General features: G+C 39.9%; 1 protein-coding gene across 1 annotated transcript in view; it reads right to left on the bottom strand.

Moving 5' to 3' along the window:
* GPR89A (G protein-coupled receptor 89A) overlaps nucleotides 1-12,575 on the bottom strand; it is a 61,051-nt gene extending 48,476 nt beyond the window's left edge. Inside the window, exons 1-3 of the mRNA XM_034989853.1 lie at nucleotides 12,358-12,575; nucleotides 2,462-2,521; nucleotides 956-1,059 (exon numbers count right to left, since the gene is read on the bottom strand). Coding sequence (XP_034845744.1) covers nucleotides 956-1,059; nucleotides 2,462-2,521; nucleotides 12,358-12,399 — 206 coding nt within the window. The 5' untranslated portion in view covers nucleotides 12,400-12,575. The remainder of the gene's footprint in view (nucleotides 1-955; nucleotides 1,060-2,461; nucleotides 2,522-12,357) is intronic.
* Between the last annotated feature and the right edge of the window lie 7,712 nt (nucleotides 12,576-20,287).

Genomic DNA, 20,287 nt, shown 5'->3' with positions numbered 1-20,287 from the left:
AAGTAAAAGAACACTTGTTTATTCTTGATAGTCATAGGATATGTATCCTGCTCATCCAAAAAAGGTCTGGATTATTAAAGAACTAGTTAAAATAAGAGTCAGGACATACTTTGTTTTATCACACTACAAATTATTAATTTATCAAGAGACATTATCAACTCCGATTCTCAAAGGAATCTGAGAATAACGTCTCTCTGTAAGTCTCAAGTATCAGGAGTCTGAAACAAGTTATATAGCTTAGCTCAGCATTGATTCCTGATTACAGAGTCAAATGCCACTTTACTAAAAGATTTTTCCATGCAGTGATAAAAAACTACAAAAGTCAACATAGAATAGCTGATGTACTCTAAACACAAACAATGGTCTAAAAGAACTCAAGCTTGCAGTTTAACAAGCAAGAAATATTTTGGACAGGCTGTCTAGTAAACAACATGTCTGTTATTTGGAGGGGAATAGGAGTTGCTTTTAAAAAATGCTTTAAACAAGACTAAGTTCAATCAGAATTGACCATACCTGTGAAATCAACAAAGGTAACCTAAATTAGTGAGAGCTGGAGTTCAGACTTCAGAGAAGCCCATACATAACTAACTCTGAGGAATTCTGATCTTTTCAGGTAGAGATTTTTTTTCATTAGCACGACAATGTGAAGGGCCATTAGCAGGATTCAAAGAGTAGCCTGAGAAGAATAAAACTTCTAGGAGTGAAGCCTGGGACCTAGGCTCTCACAGCCTCATTCCCAATTAGCTCTTCAGAGCTAATGGTCACTTCTTTTTTTTCCCTTATTTCACAATCTGTGTCAAACCAGTTACTAGGTGATTGGGACCCATATTTGCTATGATTTTTAGTTACTGAGACTAAACTAACCACATGGTGGATTTTTTCAGCTATGGAATTCAGGTAAGTCTTTCACCTGATCACACAATTCTCTTCATGAGAAGAGCTAATTAGTACTCACCTGCTGTTCAATACTTTTAAGATTTCAAAGATGATGAGCTCAAACATGGTGCAAGAGAATGCAAAAGTCACAGAGAAGATCACCTGTACCACGTACTGACGTACCTATTAAAAGTCAAATAGAGAATACAAGTCATTTCCTTGCGTGAAATATTGGATGAATCATCTGGTCACAAGTCAGAAAACTTAATGAAAAAATTCTCAAGTCATTAGAAACAGGGCTATAATAGCAACTTGCCTGGAGCTTAACAATAGTTGGAAGTAGGTAGTATTTCTAAATCACGGGGCACTATTACCATCATCCTCTTGTGGATGGAGAATTTAAAGCACAAGATGAAGTGACAGGGTGAGAAGGAGCACTTAGAATTCCTGATGCACAGCGACATAAAAAGGATAGATTTATACATATATATAGGTTAGTGCTAAAAGGGTTTCTTCAACACTCTGCAGACCTTTGGACCAGTTCTGGAACTTCCCCTGGGAAGCCTTAAAGTATCAAGCAGAGCAGAATCTCTAGAATCCTGGGCTCTTTCAGACAACAAACCAAACTCCTTGGAGAGGTTTAATGGTGAATATCCTAGAAATGATCTAAAAGTAGTCCACAACCATTGAGCTTATCACTAAATGAGGATTAATTAGGAAATGTCCAGTCTAGGCTGGTGTTTCTATGAACTCATGGCTTAAGAACCAGATCAATCTTAAGATTTTGGTATCAACTTAGGATGACTTAGGTCATTAACACTGAAGGTCAGACACCCAAATGAATGGGAACATTTATGAGATACTGTAAATTAAATTATCTTCCAAAAAATAACTGTCTGCTCTTGTTCTATATACTGATATTACTAAGGCATGTCAGTTTTGCTCCTGGGCTACATAGGACTTGTTTTTTTTTTTTTTTTTTTTTAAATCAACTAAGCCTAATCATATTCTCCAATTTAATAATTATATAGTACTCATTTGGCTAAAACTTCCTATCTTGGAAGTGAACATGACCTTGAACAGAGGCATTTTTCTTGTCCATTTTATTTTATTTTTAAAGATCTATTTATTTTAGGGGTGCCTCGGTGGCTCAGTCGTTACGCGTCTGCCTTTGGCTCAGGTCATGATCCCAGGGTCCTGGGATTGAGCCCCGCATTGTGCTCCCTGCTCAGCGGGAAGCCTGCTTCTCCCTCTCCCACTCCCCCTGCTTGTGTTCCCTCTCTCACTGTCTCTCTGTCAAATAAATAAATAAAATCTTAAAAAAAAAAAGATCTATTTATTTTAGAGAGAGAGCACACTTGCACAAGAAGGGAGAAGGGCAGAGGGAGAGGGAGAAACAGAATCTCAGGCAGGCTCCATGCTGAGTGCGAAGCCCAACAGGGGGCTTGATTTCCTGACCCTGAGATCATGACTTGAGCTTAAACCAAGAGTTGGATGCTCAATGGACCGGGCCACCCCCTTCTTGCCCATTTTAAAACAATCTAGATACATATGTAGCAGTATAACCAAAATGATCTCTTCTTACCTCATAGTCCTTAAACAGTTGGCGCATGAAGAAAAGCCACCCAAATCCAAAGAAAAGTATCTGGAGGAGAACGATCAAATGTCAATATATATAATCTTTTGAGAAATGCCCAGTACAGACCATTTTAAGATAAAAGGTCTGCTAACCAGACAATTAACTTATTTCAGAGATTAAAGACAAGATCTATTTATTAAAGTCCATAACACTGGGAAAAGATGTTTGAGAGGTCAGAGAAGGCCTTTCAGAGGTCTTCAATTTTTGAAATTGAAATAAGTTAAATAAGCATTAACTTATTTCAGAGATTAAAGACAAGATCTACTTATTAAAGTCCATAACACTGGGAAAAGATGTTTGAGAGGTCAGAGAAGGCCTTTCAGAGGTAGTAATAATTAAGACCTGTAGGGATTAGAGAGAAGTTCCTATCAGAGGAATGCTCTTCAATTTTTGAAATTATCCATGTTTTAGAACATTGTTTATGTTAGGCAAAAATGAAAGTATGTATTTTTTCCTGCAATCTTATGACTATCATTTTAGCTAGAGAAGCTAGCAAACAAAAAAGGAGCCAGTGAAACTTGCTTCTTATATTAGATCCCTGTTTGCAAGTATTTAAAAAAACAACTTTATGGGAAAGGAGTTAAAATTAAAAAAAAAAAAAAAGGAAAGTGGTAGAAAAACTTTTTTTTTTTTAACGTATTTTCTTTCATGGAGCTTTCTTAGCTTCTCCACAATCCTGCCTAATTTATATAAAGTGGTTTCCATCTCAGTGTAAAGCCAAGAGACTGCAGGATCCCACTTTGTCAGTTTTGGTTCAAGCCGGCATCAGACGGTAGCCACATGACAGCACTGTTCAGTGTTCTAAAAGCTGGTTGTTTGTTTTTTACTGGTGAGCAGAACCTTCTCTATACACACACACGCACACACTCTGACACAACTCCTCTTTTCTTCTTTTTTGTTTTAAACAGCTCTGTTTTGTTTTTAAAGTAATCTCTATATCCTATGCGGGTCTCCAACTCACCACCTGGAGATCAAGAGTCAGATGCTCTACCAAGTTAGCCAACTAGGTGCCCCATAACTCCTCTTTTCTTCTGTTAAGAACTTAAAGAATAAAATTCTTTTATGCCTTCCCAGGAACTTTAGGAGGAAGCGTAAACTCTTGAGCATGGTTTAGAAGACTCCTTCAGCCTCTTGTTGTGTCCTTCCTGCCCACCAAACTCGTATTTTCAGCCACATGGAACTGTCTATGGTTCTTTAGACACAATATTCTTTCTTTCATACCAAGACCTCTATGGACATTGTCCTCTGATAGGAACTTCTCTCTAATCCCTACAGGTCTTAATTATTACTACCTCTGAAAGGCCTTCTTTGACCTCTCAAAGATATGTTGCTCTTTTTATATAATCCTATTCTATCCTGTATTTCCAAAGTACTTGCCACACAGTTTTGTAATGTCTAATTTAAACACACTTTCATAGATATTAGATTGTAAGCTCTGTGAGGACAAGGATGTTTGAATGTTAATCTGTATTCTCAGCACCCTGCACAATGCCTGACACATGGCAGGCGTTCCATTAATGTTTGCTGAATAGGTAAATGGTCCACAGTGAAAGAAAGTTTGTTCTTAAGGAACACTCAACCTCAATTTTTATTGATAACTTATATGTGCTAAGTGCTGGGGATACAAAGATGAGTAAGACAGTTACCACCCTCAAGGAACTTGAAGTATAGTGGTGAAGACACTAAATAATTATACTGTCACATGGGACATGCAATAATAGAAATATATACATAATGTAAAAGAATACGGGAAAAGGGAGATCAAACAGATATGTAGAGAGTTAGGATGGATTTTCTGGAGAATACAGTACCTTAGCTGAAGGAGATTTTAATTTGGGGTTACAATCTTATATCATGCGCAAATTTGGGGGTTATATGTATTTTTCTTTCTTTCTTTCTTTTTTTTTTTTAAAGATTTTATTTATTTATTTGAGAGAGAGAGAATGAGAGAGAGCACATGAGAGGGGGGAGGGTCAGAGGGAGAAGCAGACCCCCTGCCGAGCAGGGAGCCCAACGTGGGACTCGATTCAGGGACTCCAGGATCATGACCTGAGCCGAAGGCAGTCGCTTAACCAACTGAGCCACCCAGGTGCCCTATATGTATTTTTCTAGAGAGAGGTTCTAAGGTATTTATCACACACTCAAAGGTTTCCACCACCCCTAAAATATTAAAGAACTACTCTCTTCAAGGATAAAAGAGCAGCAGGTAGGTAAAAGACAGGTGATGGGGGTAGGAAGACCTGGCTTTCTTTCCAGGTAGCAAAGAACATGAGTATAGGCACAGAACTAAGAAACTGCATGGTATCTACACGGGAGTATATTAGGAACATACATGGGTATATACAACACATGGTTGGGTCTGCTGGAAGCTAAAATTTCGAGAAGGAAGTGGTTAAAAATGAGGCTTAGAGAGGAGCAGGAGACCAACAACTCAGAGGCCCGAAGGCCACCCTACGGAGCCTGCAGTCTGTAGGTGATAAGTCATATTTTAGTAGGGAAAAGACATGGCCAGGTTTGTTCTATATGGAGAATATGGTGGCCATGTAGAAGATGCATCTGAAGGAAACAACACTGCAGAAAGAGAAACTGTACAGGAGGTTGCTGCGGCAGTCCAGATGATAGATGATAAAGGCCTCAATTAAGACACTGGTGGCTGGAGAGGAGGCAAAAGATTTGAGTACTTAGAAGGTTAAATCAGCAGGGAGGAATCAAGTCCTGACTTGTCTGGAATACAAGACGAACAGCGAGGCCACCCAATTTACATGAAGAATATTGGATAAAGATAAAGGTCTGGGAACTAGGCTGGGAGATTAAAAGAGGAGTTCACTTTTAGATGTGCTAAGTGCCTGAGGGCCATCCAGGTCAACACAAAAGACATTATGAAGGCAGAGCTCAGATACACTCAAGAGTTGAAACCACCAAAGTACGTGAGATCACCCAGGAGTAGCATGTACAGTGAGAAGAGCAATATGGCAAGAAGAAAACAGTAGAGGGTAGGAATGGAAAGAACAGAGCAGGAAGGAGACAGAGAAGGAGAGGACAGAGAATAGACCCAGGAGAGGGTGGTATCCTGAAACCAAGGGAATAGTTGGAAGGACTGTTAATTGAAGCAGAGGGGCAATAAAACCAGGACTGAAAATTGTTTAAAGGATTTAGTAACTTGGAGGTCAATGCTAATCTTAAGGAAAACAGTGAATACTGAAATGGAGGCAGGAACCAGACCACAGGTGGGCTGAAGGTGAAAAGGGTAAGGCAATAGAGACAATAAACACAAATTAACCTAGGGAGAGCCAAGAATTAGAAATACCAACAGTATTTTTCAACAAAACTAGAATATTACTAAAATTTGTATGGAATCACAAAAGACACTGAATAGCCAAAGCAACCTTGAGAAAGAAAAACAAAGCTAGAGGTATCACACTGCTGGATTTCAAGATATACTACAGAGCTGTAGTAATCTAAACAGTATGGTACTGGTACAAAAACAGACATATAGATCAATGGAACAGAATAGAGAGCCCTGAAATAATCCCTAGTTTACATGGCCAATTAATCTATGACACAGGAGGCAAGAATATACAGTGGGGAAAAGCCAGTCTCTTCAATAAATGGTGCTGGGAAAACTGGGCAGCCACATGCCAAAGAATGAAACTGGACCATTTTCTTACACCCTGCACAAAAATAAACTCAAGATTAAAAACCTAAATTGGAGACCTGAGACTATAAAACGAGAAGAAAACACAGGCAGTAATCTCTTTGACATTGGCCGTATCAACATTTATCTAGATAGGTCTCTCCAGGCAAGGGAAACAAAAGCAAAAATAAACTACTGGGGGGATGCCTGGGTGGGTCAGTTGGTTGAGCATCTGAATCTCAGTTTCCACTTAGGTCATGATCTCAGGGTCATGGGATCAAGCCCTGTGTTGGGCTCTGTGCTCAGCATGGAGTCAGCTTGAGATTCTTTCTCTCTTCCTCTGCCCCTCCCCTCACTCTCACTCACTCGCTCTCTAAAAATAAATAAATAAAATCTTAAAAAAAAAAACAAACAACAAAAACTATTGGGACCATACCAAAAAAAGCTTTTGCACAGCAAAGGAAACCCTCAACAAAACAAAAAGACAACTTACTGAACGGGAGCAGATATTTGCAAATGATATATCCAATAAGGGGCTAATATCCAAAATATATAAGGAATTTATACAACTCAGCGACCAAAAGACAAATATTCCAATTGAAAATGGGCAAAAGACCTGAATGAACATTTTTCCAAAGAAGTTATACAGATGGCCAACAGGCTCATGAAAAGATGCTCAACATCACTAATCACCAGGGAAATGCAAATTAAAATCACAATGAGATATCACCTTATACCTGTAAGAATGGCTACTATTAAAAAGACAAGAAATAAAGTGATGGCAAAGATGTGGAGGAAAAGGAACCCTTGGGCACTGTTGGTGGGAATGCAAACTGGTGTAGCCACTATGGAAAATAGTATGGAGGTTCCTCAAAATATTAAAAACAAAAACACTAATTCGCAAAGATATATGCACCCTTATGTTTATTGCAGCATATTTGCAAGAGCCAAGATATAGAAGCAACCCAAGGATCCATAGATAGATGAATGGATGAGGAAGATATGGTGTGTGTACACACACACAAACGTGCACGTGCACATGATGGAATATTATATAGCCATAAAAAGGATGCGATCTTGACATTTGAGACAACATGGATGGACCTAGGGGGTATTATGCTAAGTGAAATTAAATCAGACGAGAAAGACAAATAACATGATTTCACTTATATGTGGAATCTAAAAAACAAAACCCGGAAACAGACACATAAATGCAGAGAACTGATGGTTGCCAGAGAGGAGGGAGTGGGGGGATGGACAGAATGGGTGAAGGGGAGTGGGAGATACAGGCTTCCAGTTATGGAATGAACGTCACAGGGATAGAGATACAAGCTAGGGAATATAGCCAGTGGTATTGTAATAGCATTGTATGGTGACAGATGGTAGTTACACTAGTGGTGAGCACAGGGTAACTCACAAGACTGGTGGATGACCATGTACTATTTTGTAGACCTCAAACTAATGTAACTTTGTGTATCAACTATACTTCAATTAAAAAACAAAACAAAAAAAATTGTTTAAAAAAGAATGAAAAAGAGAAAACATTAGAGAGTAGCCTAGAGAAGGATGTGGGGAAAAGGGAAAGTTTATAGGCCAAGGGGAAGAAAGTAGTAGAGTAAGGGGGTGGTGAACACATATGAGAAGGAACCGATGGGAGACTAGAAGAGGAGCTGTCGTGTCTGGTATTTTTGCTGTATAACTAATTTGCCAAAGGCAATTTTGCTGTAAAAGAAAAAATAACTAGTTGACAGTTTGGTTTCACTTCTCCATCCATACAGTACCTCCATTTTTATATTATATAAATCTTAGCCCTCATAATGGTCTATACCGTGGCACAGTTTTGTACCCACATTGACCACAGAACTTTGATCAATCGATCAACGGGCATGTGACAATGCACCAAGAACAAACAACATTGTAGAAGGCTTTCACAGTGCAATGCAAATATCAGTTACAAATATACATCCCAGTATTTGGGAAATGATACTTCTCTTAATGAAGGAAGAAATTTTAGGGAAAAAAGAAAAAAATGTGATACCAAATGAGGAGCAATTCAACAAGCAAACAAACAAAAAAATGTATAATGCTATGAATGAAAGACTGAAGACAAGTGCTTAGGTATAATCCACAAAATGAAATCATTTTTTTAAAATTTTATTTATTTATTTATTTATTTATTTGATAGAGAGAGAGAGACACAGTGAGAGAGGAAACACAAGCAGGGGGAGTGGGAAAGGGAGAAGCAGGCTTCCCACAGAGCGGAGAGCCCGATGCGGGGCTCGATCCCAGGACCCTGGGACCATGACCTGAGCTGAAGGCAGACGCTTAACGACTGAGCCACCCAGGCGCCCCCAAAATGAAATCATTTTATTTGCATAGTATTGCCATGAATCTACACTACATATTTTGAATGTATTCAAATGTTTTGTATTTCACAATAAAGTCTTTTTAATTTTGTTATTCATTTTTCACATTTCATTGTGTCCTTTTAAATGAATGTCCCATTTTATTTTTGGTGAGTTTATCTTTTACATAAAGTTGCCTTATGGCCAATTAGTTATGTGGCAAAAATACTTGTGGCAAAGATGCTTACAGGGAAACCAAACTGACAAAGTTAATAATTTACTGTGATTAGCAGCAACTAACCTTTATTGACCATTTACTATATTCCAGGAACTCTAAGTACTTAGAACTGTAATCTCATTAAATCATAAAAACCTAAAGTATGTGTGATTATCCTCACTGCAGAGAAAGCTGAGGTTTAGAGAAGTTGATTCATTTATAGTAATTGTCAAAATCAGGATCAAATCTGAAGTCTGTATGGCTGATTCCAAAGCTTGTGCTTTTAAGCACTCTATAATAACCTGCTCTAAGATCAAAGGCACAGGTAGAGAGGATGACCTTAAGAAGGGGTAAGGGGCACTTTCTTTGCTGACATGGGAGGAAGGCGGCTGGGAACGGTTGTAGACACACATAACTGCTTAGATTAAGACCCAGGATGTGGAAGGAGATTGTATCTTTTGTCTTCACTTTTATTGATACAGCAGGAGGCAAGGTTATCTACTAAGAGTTTAAGTGATGAGGATGGGAAAGGGGGCCTTGAGGACAGTGATAAAGATTCAGAGAAATTATGAGGGGAATGGAACAAACAGCTGATTATTTCAAGAAAAATAAATAAAATGAAGTCTGAAATAGTTATTTATTTAATTAATTTTATTTCTTTAAGTAGGCTCCATGCCTAACATGGGGCTCAAACTCACGACCCCAAGATCAAGAGATGCATGCTCTACCGACTGAGCCAGCCAGGCGCCCCACAGACTTCATTTAAAACCTTTCAGTTCATATAAAACAGGAAAAATGAGGAAAAGGGGTTTCTAACATAATTATATCTCTATTTACTTAATATTTACTAGGCTTCCCTGTTACCAGCAGCTGATTTAGATACTGGGGAATACAGCAGAGAATAAGAATAATCTGGACCTCATGAAGTTTACATCTAACAGACACAAATAATAGTGATGGAGGTTAAGAAGAAAATAAAACAGGAAAATGGGATTGAAGGTGGCTGAAATGGGTGCTACTGTGATAGGGGTAGGGAGTCAGGACAAACCTCTCTAAAGTGACATTTTTACTGATACCAAAATAATCATGAAGTAGCCACATAAATATATGGCCAGAGAACAGTCCACACAAATGATTCTTTGGGTCTTAGTTCCTCATTTGTAAAGAGCATTAAGTATTTAATATTGCATGTGAATGCCTGTGTGAAAGTTAAAGTATTATATAATGTAAAAAAAATCAGAAAGCTACTTTCTTGCTTCAACTTATTATATCAGTGTTGAAAATCTTAGAGGCTACAATGCAAGTTCCTCACCCACATTCTTTTTTAAAAATTGGGTAAAAAAAAAAAATGCTAAAATATTGTCATTTTTCTTGAGTTGGTAGTAGGGCTAAAAACAAACCTGAATTGTCACAAAAGGCAATTAGCCTTAGAAAAATTAGAAAAGCTTAAGAAAAGTTAGAAAAACAAGAGAATTACGTGTCTAGATTTTTTTGTGTTAATACATTTGAATATTATGCAGCCAATAAAAACAATTATGAAAACTATATAAAGGATGGTAAATTTTAAAAGTTATCTTATTAGAGTATTCCTTGTTTCATATTTTCTAAAATGTTGTAATTAAAGTTTTTCAAGAGACAATGGACAGTGCTCTGTTCCAAAGACAGAAGCATTAGGATGAAGGAATATGAAAACGGGATCAAAGATTTAGTTTCATTTAAAACCTCAAAAGGAACTGTTTCTGTCATTTGCCACTTGAAATATACTCTAAACTACTGGGTAAATGAGGGGGGGAATCAATAATTAGATAGTCTGAGCTTCTACAAATAGTAACAGTTGGCCAGCAAATAATTGTGTTTAATACTTGTACTTAAAGGCGGGGGTGATAAGGCCTGGACAAAACAGGACCTCAGTGCTATGGTGAGTGCTGTGAATTGTGCAAGACTGTTGAAGCACAGATCTGTACGTCTGAAACAAATAATACATTATATGTTAAAAAAAAAAAAAAGAAGAAGAAGAAGATAGCAAGAGGGGAAGAATGAAGGGGGGGAAATCGGAGGGGGAGACGAACCATGAGAGACTATGGACTCTCATGAGGGGAGGGAGTGGGAGGATGGGTTAGCCTGGTGATGGGTATTAAAGAGGGCACGTTCTGCATGGAGCACTGGGTGTTATATGCAAACAATGAATCATGGAACACTACATCAAAAACTAATGATGTAATGTATGGTGATTAACATAATAAAAAAACAGGACCTCAAAAAATAAATTCATAAATACATAAATATCAGTACTACGATAAATGCTATGAAGAAAACAGTAGCTGAACGAATGAAAGCTGGTAAAAGCAAGTGGCTTCCACCCTACCACCCAGCAATGGCACTACTAGGTATTTATCCAAAGGATAAAAACATAGTAATCTGAAGGGGCACATGCACCCAGTGTTTATAGCAGCAATGTCTGCAATAGCCAAACTATGGAAAGAGCCCAGATGTCCATCCACAGATGAATGGATAAAGATGTGGTGTGTGTGTGTGTGTACAGGAATATTACTCAGCCATCAAAAAAATGAAATTTTACCATTTGCAATGACCTGGACGGAATTAGAGGGTATTATGCTAAGCAAAATAAGTCAATCAGAGAAAGACGATTATATGATTTCACTCATATGTGGAATTTAAGAAACAAAATAGAGGATCATAGGGGAAGGGTAGTAAAAATAAAATAAGACGAAATCAGAGAGGGAAACAAACCACAAGAGACCCTTAACTATAGGAAACAAACTGAGGGTTCCTGGAGGGAGGTAACTGGGTGATGGGCATTAAGGAGGGCACTGGTGATGAGCACTGGGTGTTATATGCAACTGATGAATCACTAAACTCTACCTCTGAAACTAATAATACACTATATGTTAATTAATTGAATTTAAATTAAAAAAAGCAAGAGACTTCCTAGACATAGCTTGCACAGAATAAGGAATTAGTGTTTATTTAGGTTTGTACCCTCGGCGTTTTTATAAAATGGTCGATAAAAGTCCGCTGACTGTGCGAATGAATGAAGGTGCCCAACGGGTAAAGGAGGGTGAAGAAAAAGATCCGAAGAGCGTGGGCAGCAGAAAGAGGATTAAAGGTTGAGGTGTTGGTACACAAACCAAACCTTAGACTACTTTTAAGGTCTCTGAGCTGACCACGACTAATTCCTGCGAACGGGGATTCAGGATTTGACAACTAACCAGAAAGGTCCCCACGTGTCCCCAGGAGCCAGCTCCCATTGGCGAGCTGCGTATTCCGCGCCCGGAACCACTCTCTTCCCCGAGCCATGGGTCAGAGGCGCAGTCCAGAAGCTTCGGGGCGCGTTGGGGACCGCTCTTTTCTCGCGGCTCGGGCTCTGAGCATTGAGGCCGCGTGATTCCCTCCAAAAGTGGACGAGAGTGGGTAGACAGAGGCTGGGTGGGGGCGCGGACGGCCGCAGGACGCCTTCCCACAATGAGGGCTGAGCAAATCTTACCCTCTCCCCGAGCTCTGGGAGGCAGGTCCAGGCGGCTGACGAGGACAGCGAGATCCTGGCCAGCCGGCATCACTGAAACCCCGAGAAGACAATTCACGAAAGAGTGGCTGAGGGGTCCCGGGGTGGGAGGCAATAGCTCACCTGAGAGGTAATCATGATGCTGGAGTCGATCAAGAAACTCATGGCGCAGTGCAAGGAAGGCTCCTGCCTCCAATTTCCACTCCCTGTTGCCACAGCAAGCTCGGGCCACAGGCCCTTTCACAAAGGCGGCCTTCGCCCAGGGGCCGCCGCCGGGACCGCGGCTAGCCAGCCCGACGCCATTAAGCTGCGCCCCAGTCAGCCAATCCGCGGCAATATCTAGTGCTTCCCGCCCCGGGCTGGGAGTGGGCGGGGCGGACGCGAGGCTCCCGGCAGCAGAGGCCCCGGAGGCGGGGCCAAGGAGAGGACGCTCTGGGGGCGTGGCTTAGCTAGAGATGACCTGGCTAAAAGGGGCGGGGTACAATTAGGTGGTCTGAAAGTCCCAGAGCTGATGTAATGCGAGGTAGCATTTCATTTCTGAGGCCGAAGATGGTGGTGCCTGACCTAATATCTTATTTTAAGTGGTAATTCCATTTTGTGATGGTCATGGCTAATAAGATGAAGTTAATGATTATAATGAGCTAGACTATAATTCAGGCATTGTGTTTTAAATGTTACTACTTATACTTGGCTACACAAACAACTACTTAATTACAGGTGAGGAAGAGTGGAAAGGCAGATGATTATTTTTAGCAAATGTAGCTAAACAAGTAAATTTATGATGTGATAACAACAACAACAAAAAGCACACCATCACAAGAGAGTGATAATCTCATTGAACTTGGTACCCATCAGCCCACACCTGGAGTACTGCACTTTTTGTACCACACTTTAAGAGGCACAGAGATGTATTGTAGCATGCTCGGAGGTGAGCCACTAGATGAGGACCGATGGGAGGAACTGAAGTAAGGAGACTCAGGAACATGATAGCTATCTTTGTGTGAAAGAATGGGTGGAATTGATATGGCCCCTGGAAATATATGTAAGACAAAGGACTGGAAGTTAAATGAAGCTAGATTTAATTCAAAACATGGAATAATTCTTTAAGGGTCTGAAGATGAATTATTTTAGGAAGTAGTCCCTCTCCCTTGGAGTTGCTCAAATATAGACTGAATCACTACTTCATCCATTCAATACTCATTTCGTGAAGGCTTAATGCACTGCTGTGAAGCTTCCTTTTGCACTAGGACTCTAGCTAGTCCTGTAGTTCCTGTAGTCTCACAGCACTAGAAGCTGGCTCCATCTGAGGGCAATGACCCACTATGGGAGCCAATGTAGTCCATACCGGAAGCACAGCCTTGAGTGCACCTGGCATTGAGGACCTGATTGTTTAGACCACTGCAATCTGAGTAACTGAGACTCACAGATTTATTACACACAAGAGAAGGTGTCTCTCTTTCTTGGAATTAAACTCTGCCATACTAAGCAGCCCAAACTACCTGTCAGATATCCAGAAGGCTAGGAAGCCGTAGAGGTAGCCCTACTATGGGAGGAATCAAACCAGAGAACTGGCTACCTCTATCAGGGATGCAGGTAGATGCTCACACAGATGCTACATGATGAATTAGAATTTCATCTAACTGAGATTCAAGGCTGTGTGATAGTGCAGAATTCTGGGAGAGCATATCAAGGCAAACAGTTTACCTTGGTGGCTTACTGGGATGCATGGTGGGGATCAGGGTCTCAGTGAACTTGGCATAGCAGAGAAAGGCATGCAGTCCAATGGGCCCAGCCCTGTGCAAATCTTTGAATGGCACCATTCAGGATTTTCCCTACTGTAACACCTGTGTCCAGGTCAAGGACAGGTCTTGGTGACCCAAAGAACTACTACCCCTTGCTTCTGATTGCAGAATTTATCTAGAGAACTTCAGACTAGATTTATGTCCAGTTGACTCACCTCTCAAATCACTGGGAGGGACGGCTGAAGCTGGGAGCCATGAGTTCTTGCTCTTTTGTCCTCACCTTTACTTCTCTTTCCCATTAGAGCTATTACCAATCCCCATAACCAACAATGGCCTCTGAGAGGAAAGGAGGTCTCTCCTCTTAACCCCTCCAGACCAAGTGCACAAACCCTTCCCTTAAATCTCTGTACTCCAGCTGAGTCTAAGGTACAGCATTTAATAATAAAACTTTGCTAGTCATATGTTGTAAGACTATGGCAGTTATTATATCACATAGAATAATATTTATGATGGTGATAATAGTTAATACTTACCAAGTGCTTACTATGTGCCAGATACTATTCTTAGATCTTGACATGTACTAATGCATTAACTCCCTAACTTAGTCCCTGACTTGCCTCTATATGGCAGACACAATTGTTCTGTTTCTTTTGGAAGCATATTGAGCACATTGGTACTCATTGGATTCCAGGACTAGGAGAATGAGGCTTAGACAGAGAAAGGAGTTCCCTCTTCTTCCTATTTCTTTTTTCATCCTAGAATCTTTTTCTTTTCAGGATTTGACATTGAAATATCCATTTTCTTCACAGAAAGCCTCACCCCCTATGCGCAGCATAGGATCTTACTCTATGTTCACAACTGGACAAGAAGGTGAAAACATAACTGTGCATTAGCAGTACACAAACAATATCATGGGCCGTTTTCTTATATTTGTAAATTTGTAGGATTATGTCTTTCTACTTGCAAATCAAAATTTCTATAGATTTTTTTCCCCTGGGACATGATGAATTCCTTCCAATTTATGATTTCAGGTCTTTTTTTTTTTTTAATTTTATTTGTTTATTTATTTGAGAGAGAGAAACAGCATGAGAAGGCAGAGGGTAAGAGGGAGAAGCAGGCTCCCCGCTGAGCTGGGAGCCCAATGTGGGACTTGATCCCAGGAATCTGGGATCATGACCTGAGCCGAAGGTAGTGGTTCAACCAACTGAGCCACCCAGGTACCCCTGATTTCAGGTCTTTTATTGGACTTTCTAAGGAAGCTTTCTCCCATGAGATCTTTGATGCTTATGGTTCTCTTGTCCTGACTGTCTTTCAGGAGGATCCATATTTATGTGTTGGATTTCTATGGCCTTCTCTCCATGTCTATTATTTCCTCTGTGATAATTTTCATGCCTTTGTTCCTCCTCTTGGCATTCTGGGAGACTTCCTGCTGTTGTGATTCTTTACAGTGTTGCTAATTTTGTTCTTTATTCTTATTGTTATTTATTGTTATTGTTTGTATTTATTGTTATTGTTATTTATTGTTCTTTATTCTTATTGTTATTTATTTGTTTATGTGTTGCTAATTTTGTTCTTTATTCTTAAATTCTGCTGTGGCTTTGCCAGCTCCTTTTCCAACTCAGTCTACTATCTTATTATCTTCTGTTTCATTTATTGCTTTACAGAGTCCATGTTTTCTTTAAAATTTTTGAGCACACAAAACAGATTTTAAGCTTACTTTTGTTCTTTAAGTAAATAGCTTTTGAAATTATGCTATTCTTTTACTTTGGTAAATTATGCTATTCTTTTACTTTTGGTGTCCACTGTTTGTTTTCTCCAAGTTGTCAGCTATCTCTTTCTTGTTATTTTCCTTGTCTCTTACTCATCTGTCTCAGTATATGTGTGGAACCTAACTAGACACAGTAATTAGCTCAACAGGATTTTTAAAAAGTCAAGAAGAAGGGTCTTTGATTACTGGATAAGTGAGTAACTAAAAAATATTTAAAGGGAAGACAATTAGTATGCAATTCAAGAATAATACAGTTTCCTAGAAATTATGGCTTCAGTCTGACACCACCATGAAAAAAAAAGTTGGAGAAAGTTGAAGTTCTGATCTGAGCTACATTAGAGTTGTTCATATTTGTTGTAATGCTGTAAGAATACCCCTTGTCATTGTGTCTGCCTTAAAGACGTGATTGAGGATTTTTGGGTCACATTATATTCTGTGGGTTCAGCTTACTTACATTTGTTTGATCTCATCCATTTTCTGTTGGTTTTATTAATCTAATTCAATTCTGGAGATGCCTTGATCTTTCTTCCATCTATAGGTCCAGCCAGTGTAGAGATGATAACTGTAGCAAGTGAGAAAGGTAGAAAAATAGACCTGGAAGACCTGGATGAATTAGAAAACCTGAACATTTTTCAGGAAAGCTGAGTGTTAGAGAAAGGGAAGCTGGGGGGGGGGGGGCGGCGAGGGGTGAAAGCCTCTCAAAACTCTGTCCTGGCCCAAGGAGTCATGACCAGACATTGTCCTTGGCTAAGGGCTTCCCTCATGGTGGCAATTGCACAGCCATATGGAATTAGCATTATAGTTACCATCTATTCAAATCCTGCTTAATGAAATCATTAAAACAAAGAAAAAGGAGCCACAGTTGATGTCTTTACCTCAAACCCTCCTCCTTGCTAGTTCATTCTTTCCACAGGAGTTGGAACAGTCTGAGGGAAAGTGACCAATAAAATATGATGGAAGTAATGGTATGTGACTTCTAAGGTTCGATCATAAAAGACCTGGAAGCTTTTGCCTTGATCTCTTGGATAACTTGCTCTAGGGGAAAGCAGCCACCAGCTCAAGAGACCCTCAAGCAGACCCAAGAGCAACTGGACCTGGCAGGGCTAACTTGCGAGTCATGTAACCATGTGAGTGAGTCGGTCCTACCACCCCAACTGCAGGCCCTGTCAATAGCTGACTGCAACCTCATGAGAGATCCCAAGCTACCCCAGAATTCCTGACCCACAGAAACTGTGAGAGATGATAAATGCTTATTGTTGTTTTAAGCCACAAACTTCTGGAATGATTTGTTACTCAGCAATAGATAGCTAATACATCAATCATCAGAGGTGACATTTTTACTAAATATTTGCATGGCATAGCCTGGAGCTCTAGCTTTGTAGCCTTTGATTTTCATTTCTTCACCATTCACTGTTCAGCTGGTAGGCCAAAGAAACAGATTTTAGGTTTTTGTTATAACCACATCTAACCTCAGTTTCTATCAATAGGTAAGGTATTGCTAGATCCTATAACAGATAAATCTTGAGATCTCAGAGGACTAACACTATAAAGTTTATTTTTTTATTTAATTCAAAGTTCAAAAGTCCAATTAGAAATTGATAGGGATGGGAAGGCCCTCTGATCTGCAATCATTCAAAGACTCTGACTGCCATCTTCAACATATGGCTTCCAGGTTTGCTCTGGGTGATGACATCCAGCAATTCATGTGAAAATCTCCCCACCCCCACCTTCTTTTATTTATGACAAAGCAAGCCTGCTTGCTTCCCAAGCCTGGAACCCCTGGGACCTTTAGGGAATCTCTTCCTCAGAAATATTCCTATGTAGAGTCAGCCTAGAGTACATCCCTTTGGTGATGGGGAGTGCTTGGCCAATTATCTCCTTCCTGCCTTGGGAGATCTCTCAGTACTCATTCATGCATTCACCAAACATTACTATGTTCCAGGCACTCTGCTAAGTACTGAATATTCAGAGTTACATAGGATGAAATCTCTATCCTAAACTTGCCTGCAGTCAGAGGAGAGAAAAGGAGGAGATAAAGCAATTTGATAGATGCTCTGGTAGAAGTGTACACAAGTATTGAGGGATCACAAAGGAGGGAGCTAAACTAACTCTGTCTTGAGAAGTTCGTGGAGTTTCACAAAAGAGGAGACAACTGAGCTGAACGTTTAAGGGTGAGAAGGAGCTGACCATGAAGAAAAAGGCAGTCCAGGGCAAAGTCCTGAAACATCATGGAATTCATTTGTCACCATGGGCCAGGCCTGTCTATACTAGGGACAGGCCAATGGCCCCAGAAGGTTGGGGCACATATAGGTGTGGGTAGATGTTGGAGATGAGGCTGCAAAGATGATACAGCAGTCAAGCCCTTGCAAACAACAGAGATAATTTTGGCTAAGTTAAATGAAACAAACAAGCAAAACTCTGGGATAGTTCAGCAAACTGAAGGAAGGCTAATGACCAGGATCTGGAAAAAGAGGAACCAAGCCTGGCCCAGAAATCTCGATAAGCATTGTGCGTCTGTTGAGGGGCTTCTGTCAAGATGAAGGTATTCCAACCAAGTTGCAGTCTCTCTGTTACTCCACTCAAGATCTGCATTCCATGGAGAGAAGATATGATCGGCCCATTTGGGTAAAAAAAAAACAACAAACCAAAAACAAAAAAATCCCTGACCCTTGACCAGGAGAAGTTGGATAAACATTACTTAGAGTTCTACCAAGCCTATCTCTTAACTGAGGAAGTGTATTTCCCCTAGATAAAATTGAGATGTTATTATAGGAAAAGGGAGAATAGATTCTGGACAAGTAAAAACAGATGTCCTATCTAAGTGGGTTGAAGTCAGTTATAAAGGCTCTGTATGCTGTGTTGAGGAATTTATAATTTATTGGGTATGTAATGAGGAGCTGTTGAGATTCTTCTTTATCGCAGCCATTTGACTGAGATTCAAGGGCCATTTACATGGTAAATCCCAGGCAGAATTTTTTGGCCAATTTTATTTTGAGTTATCTATTTATTTTGATCTGTAATGAATAACTTTAACTCTTCCTGTAGTTGTCAGAAACATGGAAGAGAACAAATCCTGTTCTTTTGCCTCTTCCCATAAGGCCAAGCAAGTATACTTTTTGATTTTTCCTGATGTTTGTGTAGAGAAAAGGAGGGAGCAAAGTGACCAAATCTAACTGATAAGGAGAGTTTTCATGTTCTTTCTGAATCAGAGTCTCCTCTATTCTACCCAGTGGTGAGCTGGAACTGGTTTATACTGGCCCATAAGAATCATTTCCTGGAATTTTGTGAGCCAGTTGTTAAGTACAGTCATTATTAACAAACTGCATAAACTTAAAGAAAATATGAAACACAAGGTAATAAATACTCAAAGCTCATTGCTTTTTAATTATTTTACTATTATCTATGCTAATTGGTTATTTATATGTATTGTAAGGTGGAAATATTTTATAATGTTGTGCTACTCTACATCTCTCTCCAGCTGTGTGTTCAGTGACATTAGGCTGGGAGCCTGAAATAATTGGGCAATGGTAGGAGAATTTACACCAAGGAAATTGGCAAACACTATAAACCAGGAAGGACCTCTTTACCCTGCAGAGAGCAGGTTGTGGAATATTTACCAGAATACCACTGCCCCCTCCCCATACCCTAGTCCTCTTGTTCCCCAACCCCTTAATTCCAAAGGAAGAATAACCAGAAACTAAGGCAGTCTTTTCACAGTCTAGCTTGGTCGACAAGTCAAAAGAAAAAAACAAAGATGGCAAAAAGTCAAGTTAGTTTTATTTGTTTTGCAACAGCCTAACATGTGACTATTAGCTCTAACATGAGGATGTGGAGGGTTGGAGAATTCAGGACACAATCTCAATAATGCCTCTCTCCCTTGCCAGAGATCTCCCCAGGAAGTTTGTTGTGAATGTGCTTCTTAGCTGAGTCTTTACTAATCTTGTCATAGGTGGAAACTTTTGCAGAAAAAGACAATGAAGCCATCTACTTTTCCCTCCAGGAAACTTCATGTATCTTTCCAGAATTCTCTTTGTCTGCCCTAGCGAAACAACTTCCAGAAGCAAGTGGGGCTGGAGCTTACAGTATATCCCACTGATACCTTGGTAGCTGACTTTGGGAGCTACAGGGTCTAGGGCAGTGGAGAGTGACTTGTCTTTTATAAAAATCTTTCTTTCATCTTATCTAACTGTTGAACCTAGAGTTTTGTTTCCTTTTTCTCCTTCCTTCCCAGTTACATATTTAGTTAAAATATGATAGTTACAAGAAGGGAAAGTCTCCCTGACTATTCAGTATCACTTCTAGGCACACACTTACTTTGTTTTACAGATTGTATTTATGCTTAGAGGAGTTTTCCATCCAACCAGGCAAACCTTTTTCATCTAAATTTTGCTAACTTGGGTTGTGTGGTCGTTTGCATACAGTATGCATAGAGGGATAATTCAGGGTCAGGGGAAGGAGAGAAGAAGAGATATGTGGAGTGCGATGGAATATGCTGTGTGGGTGGTATGCTCCTTTTTCACCCCAAGCATGACCTGATGACCCT

Source organism: Mirounga leonina, unplaced genomic scaffold (genome assembly GCF_011800145.1).
Source record: "Mirounga leonina isolate KUSES-001 unplaced genomic scaffold, KU_Mleo_1.0 Mir_493, whole genome shotgun sequence".
Lineage (NCBI taxonomy): Eukaryota > Metazoa > Chordata > Mammalia > Carnivora > Phocidae > Mirounga > Mirounga leonina.
This window is presented reverse-complemented; position numbering and strand designations above follow the sequence as displayed.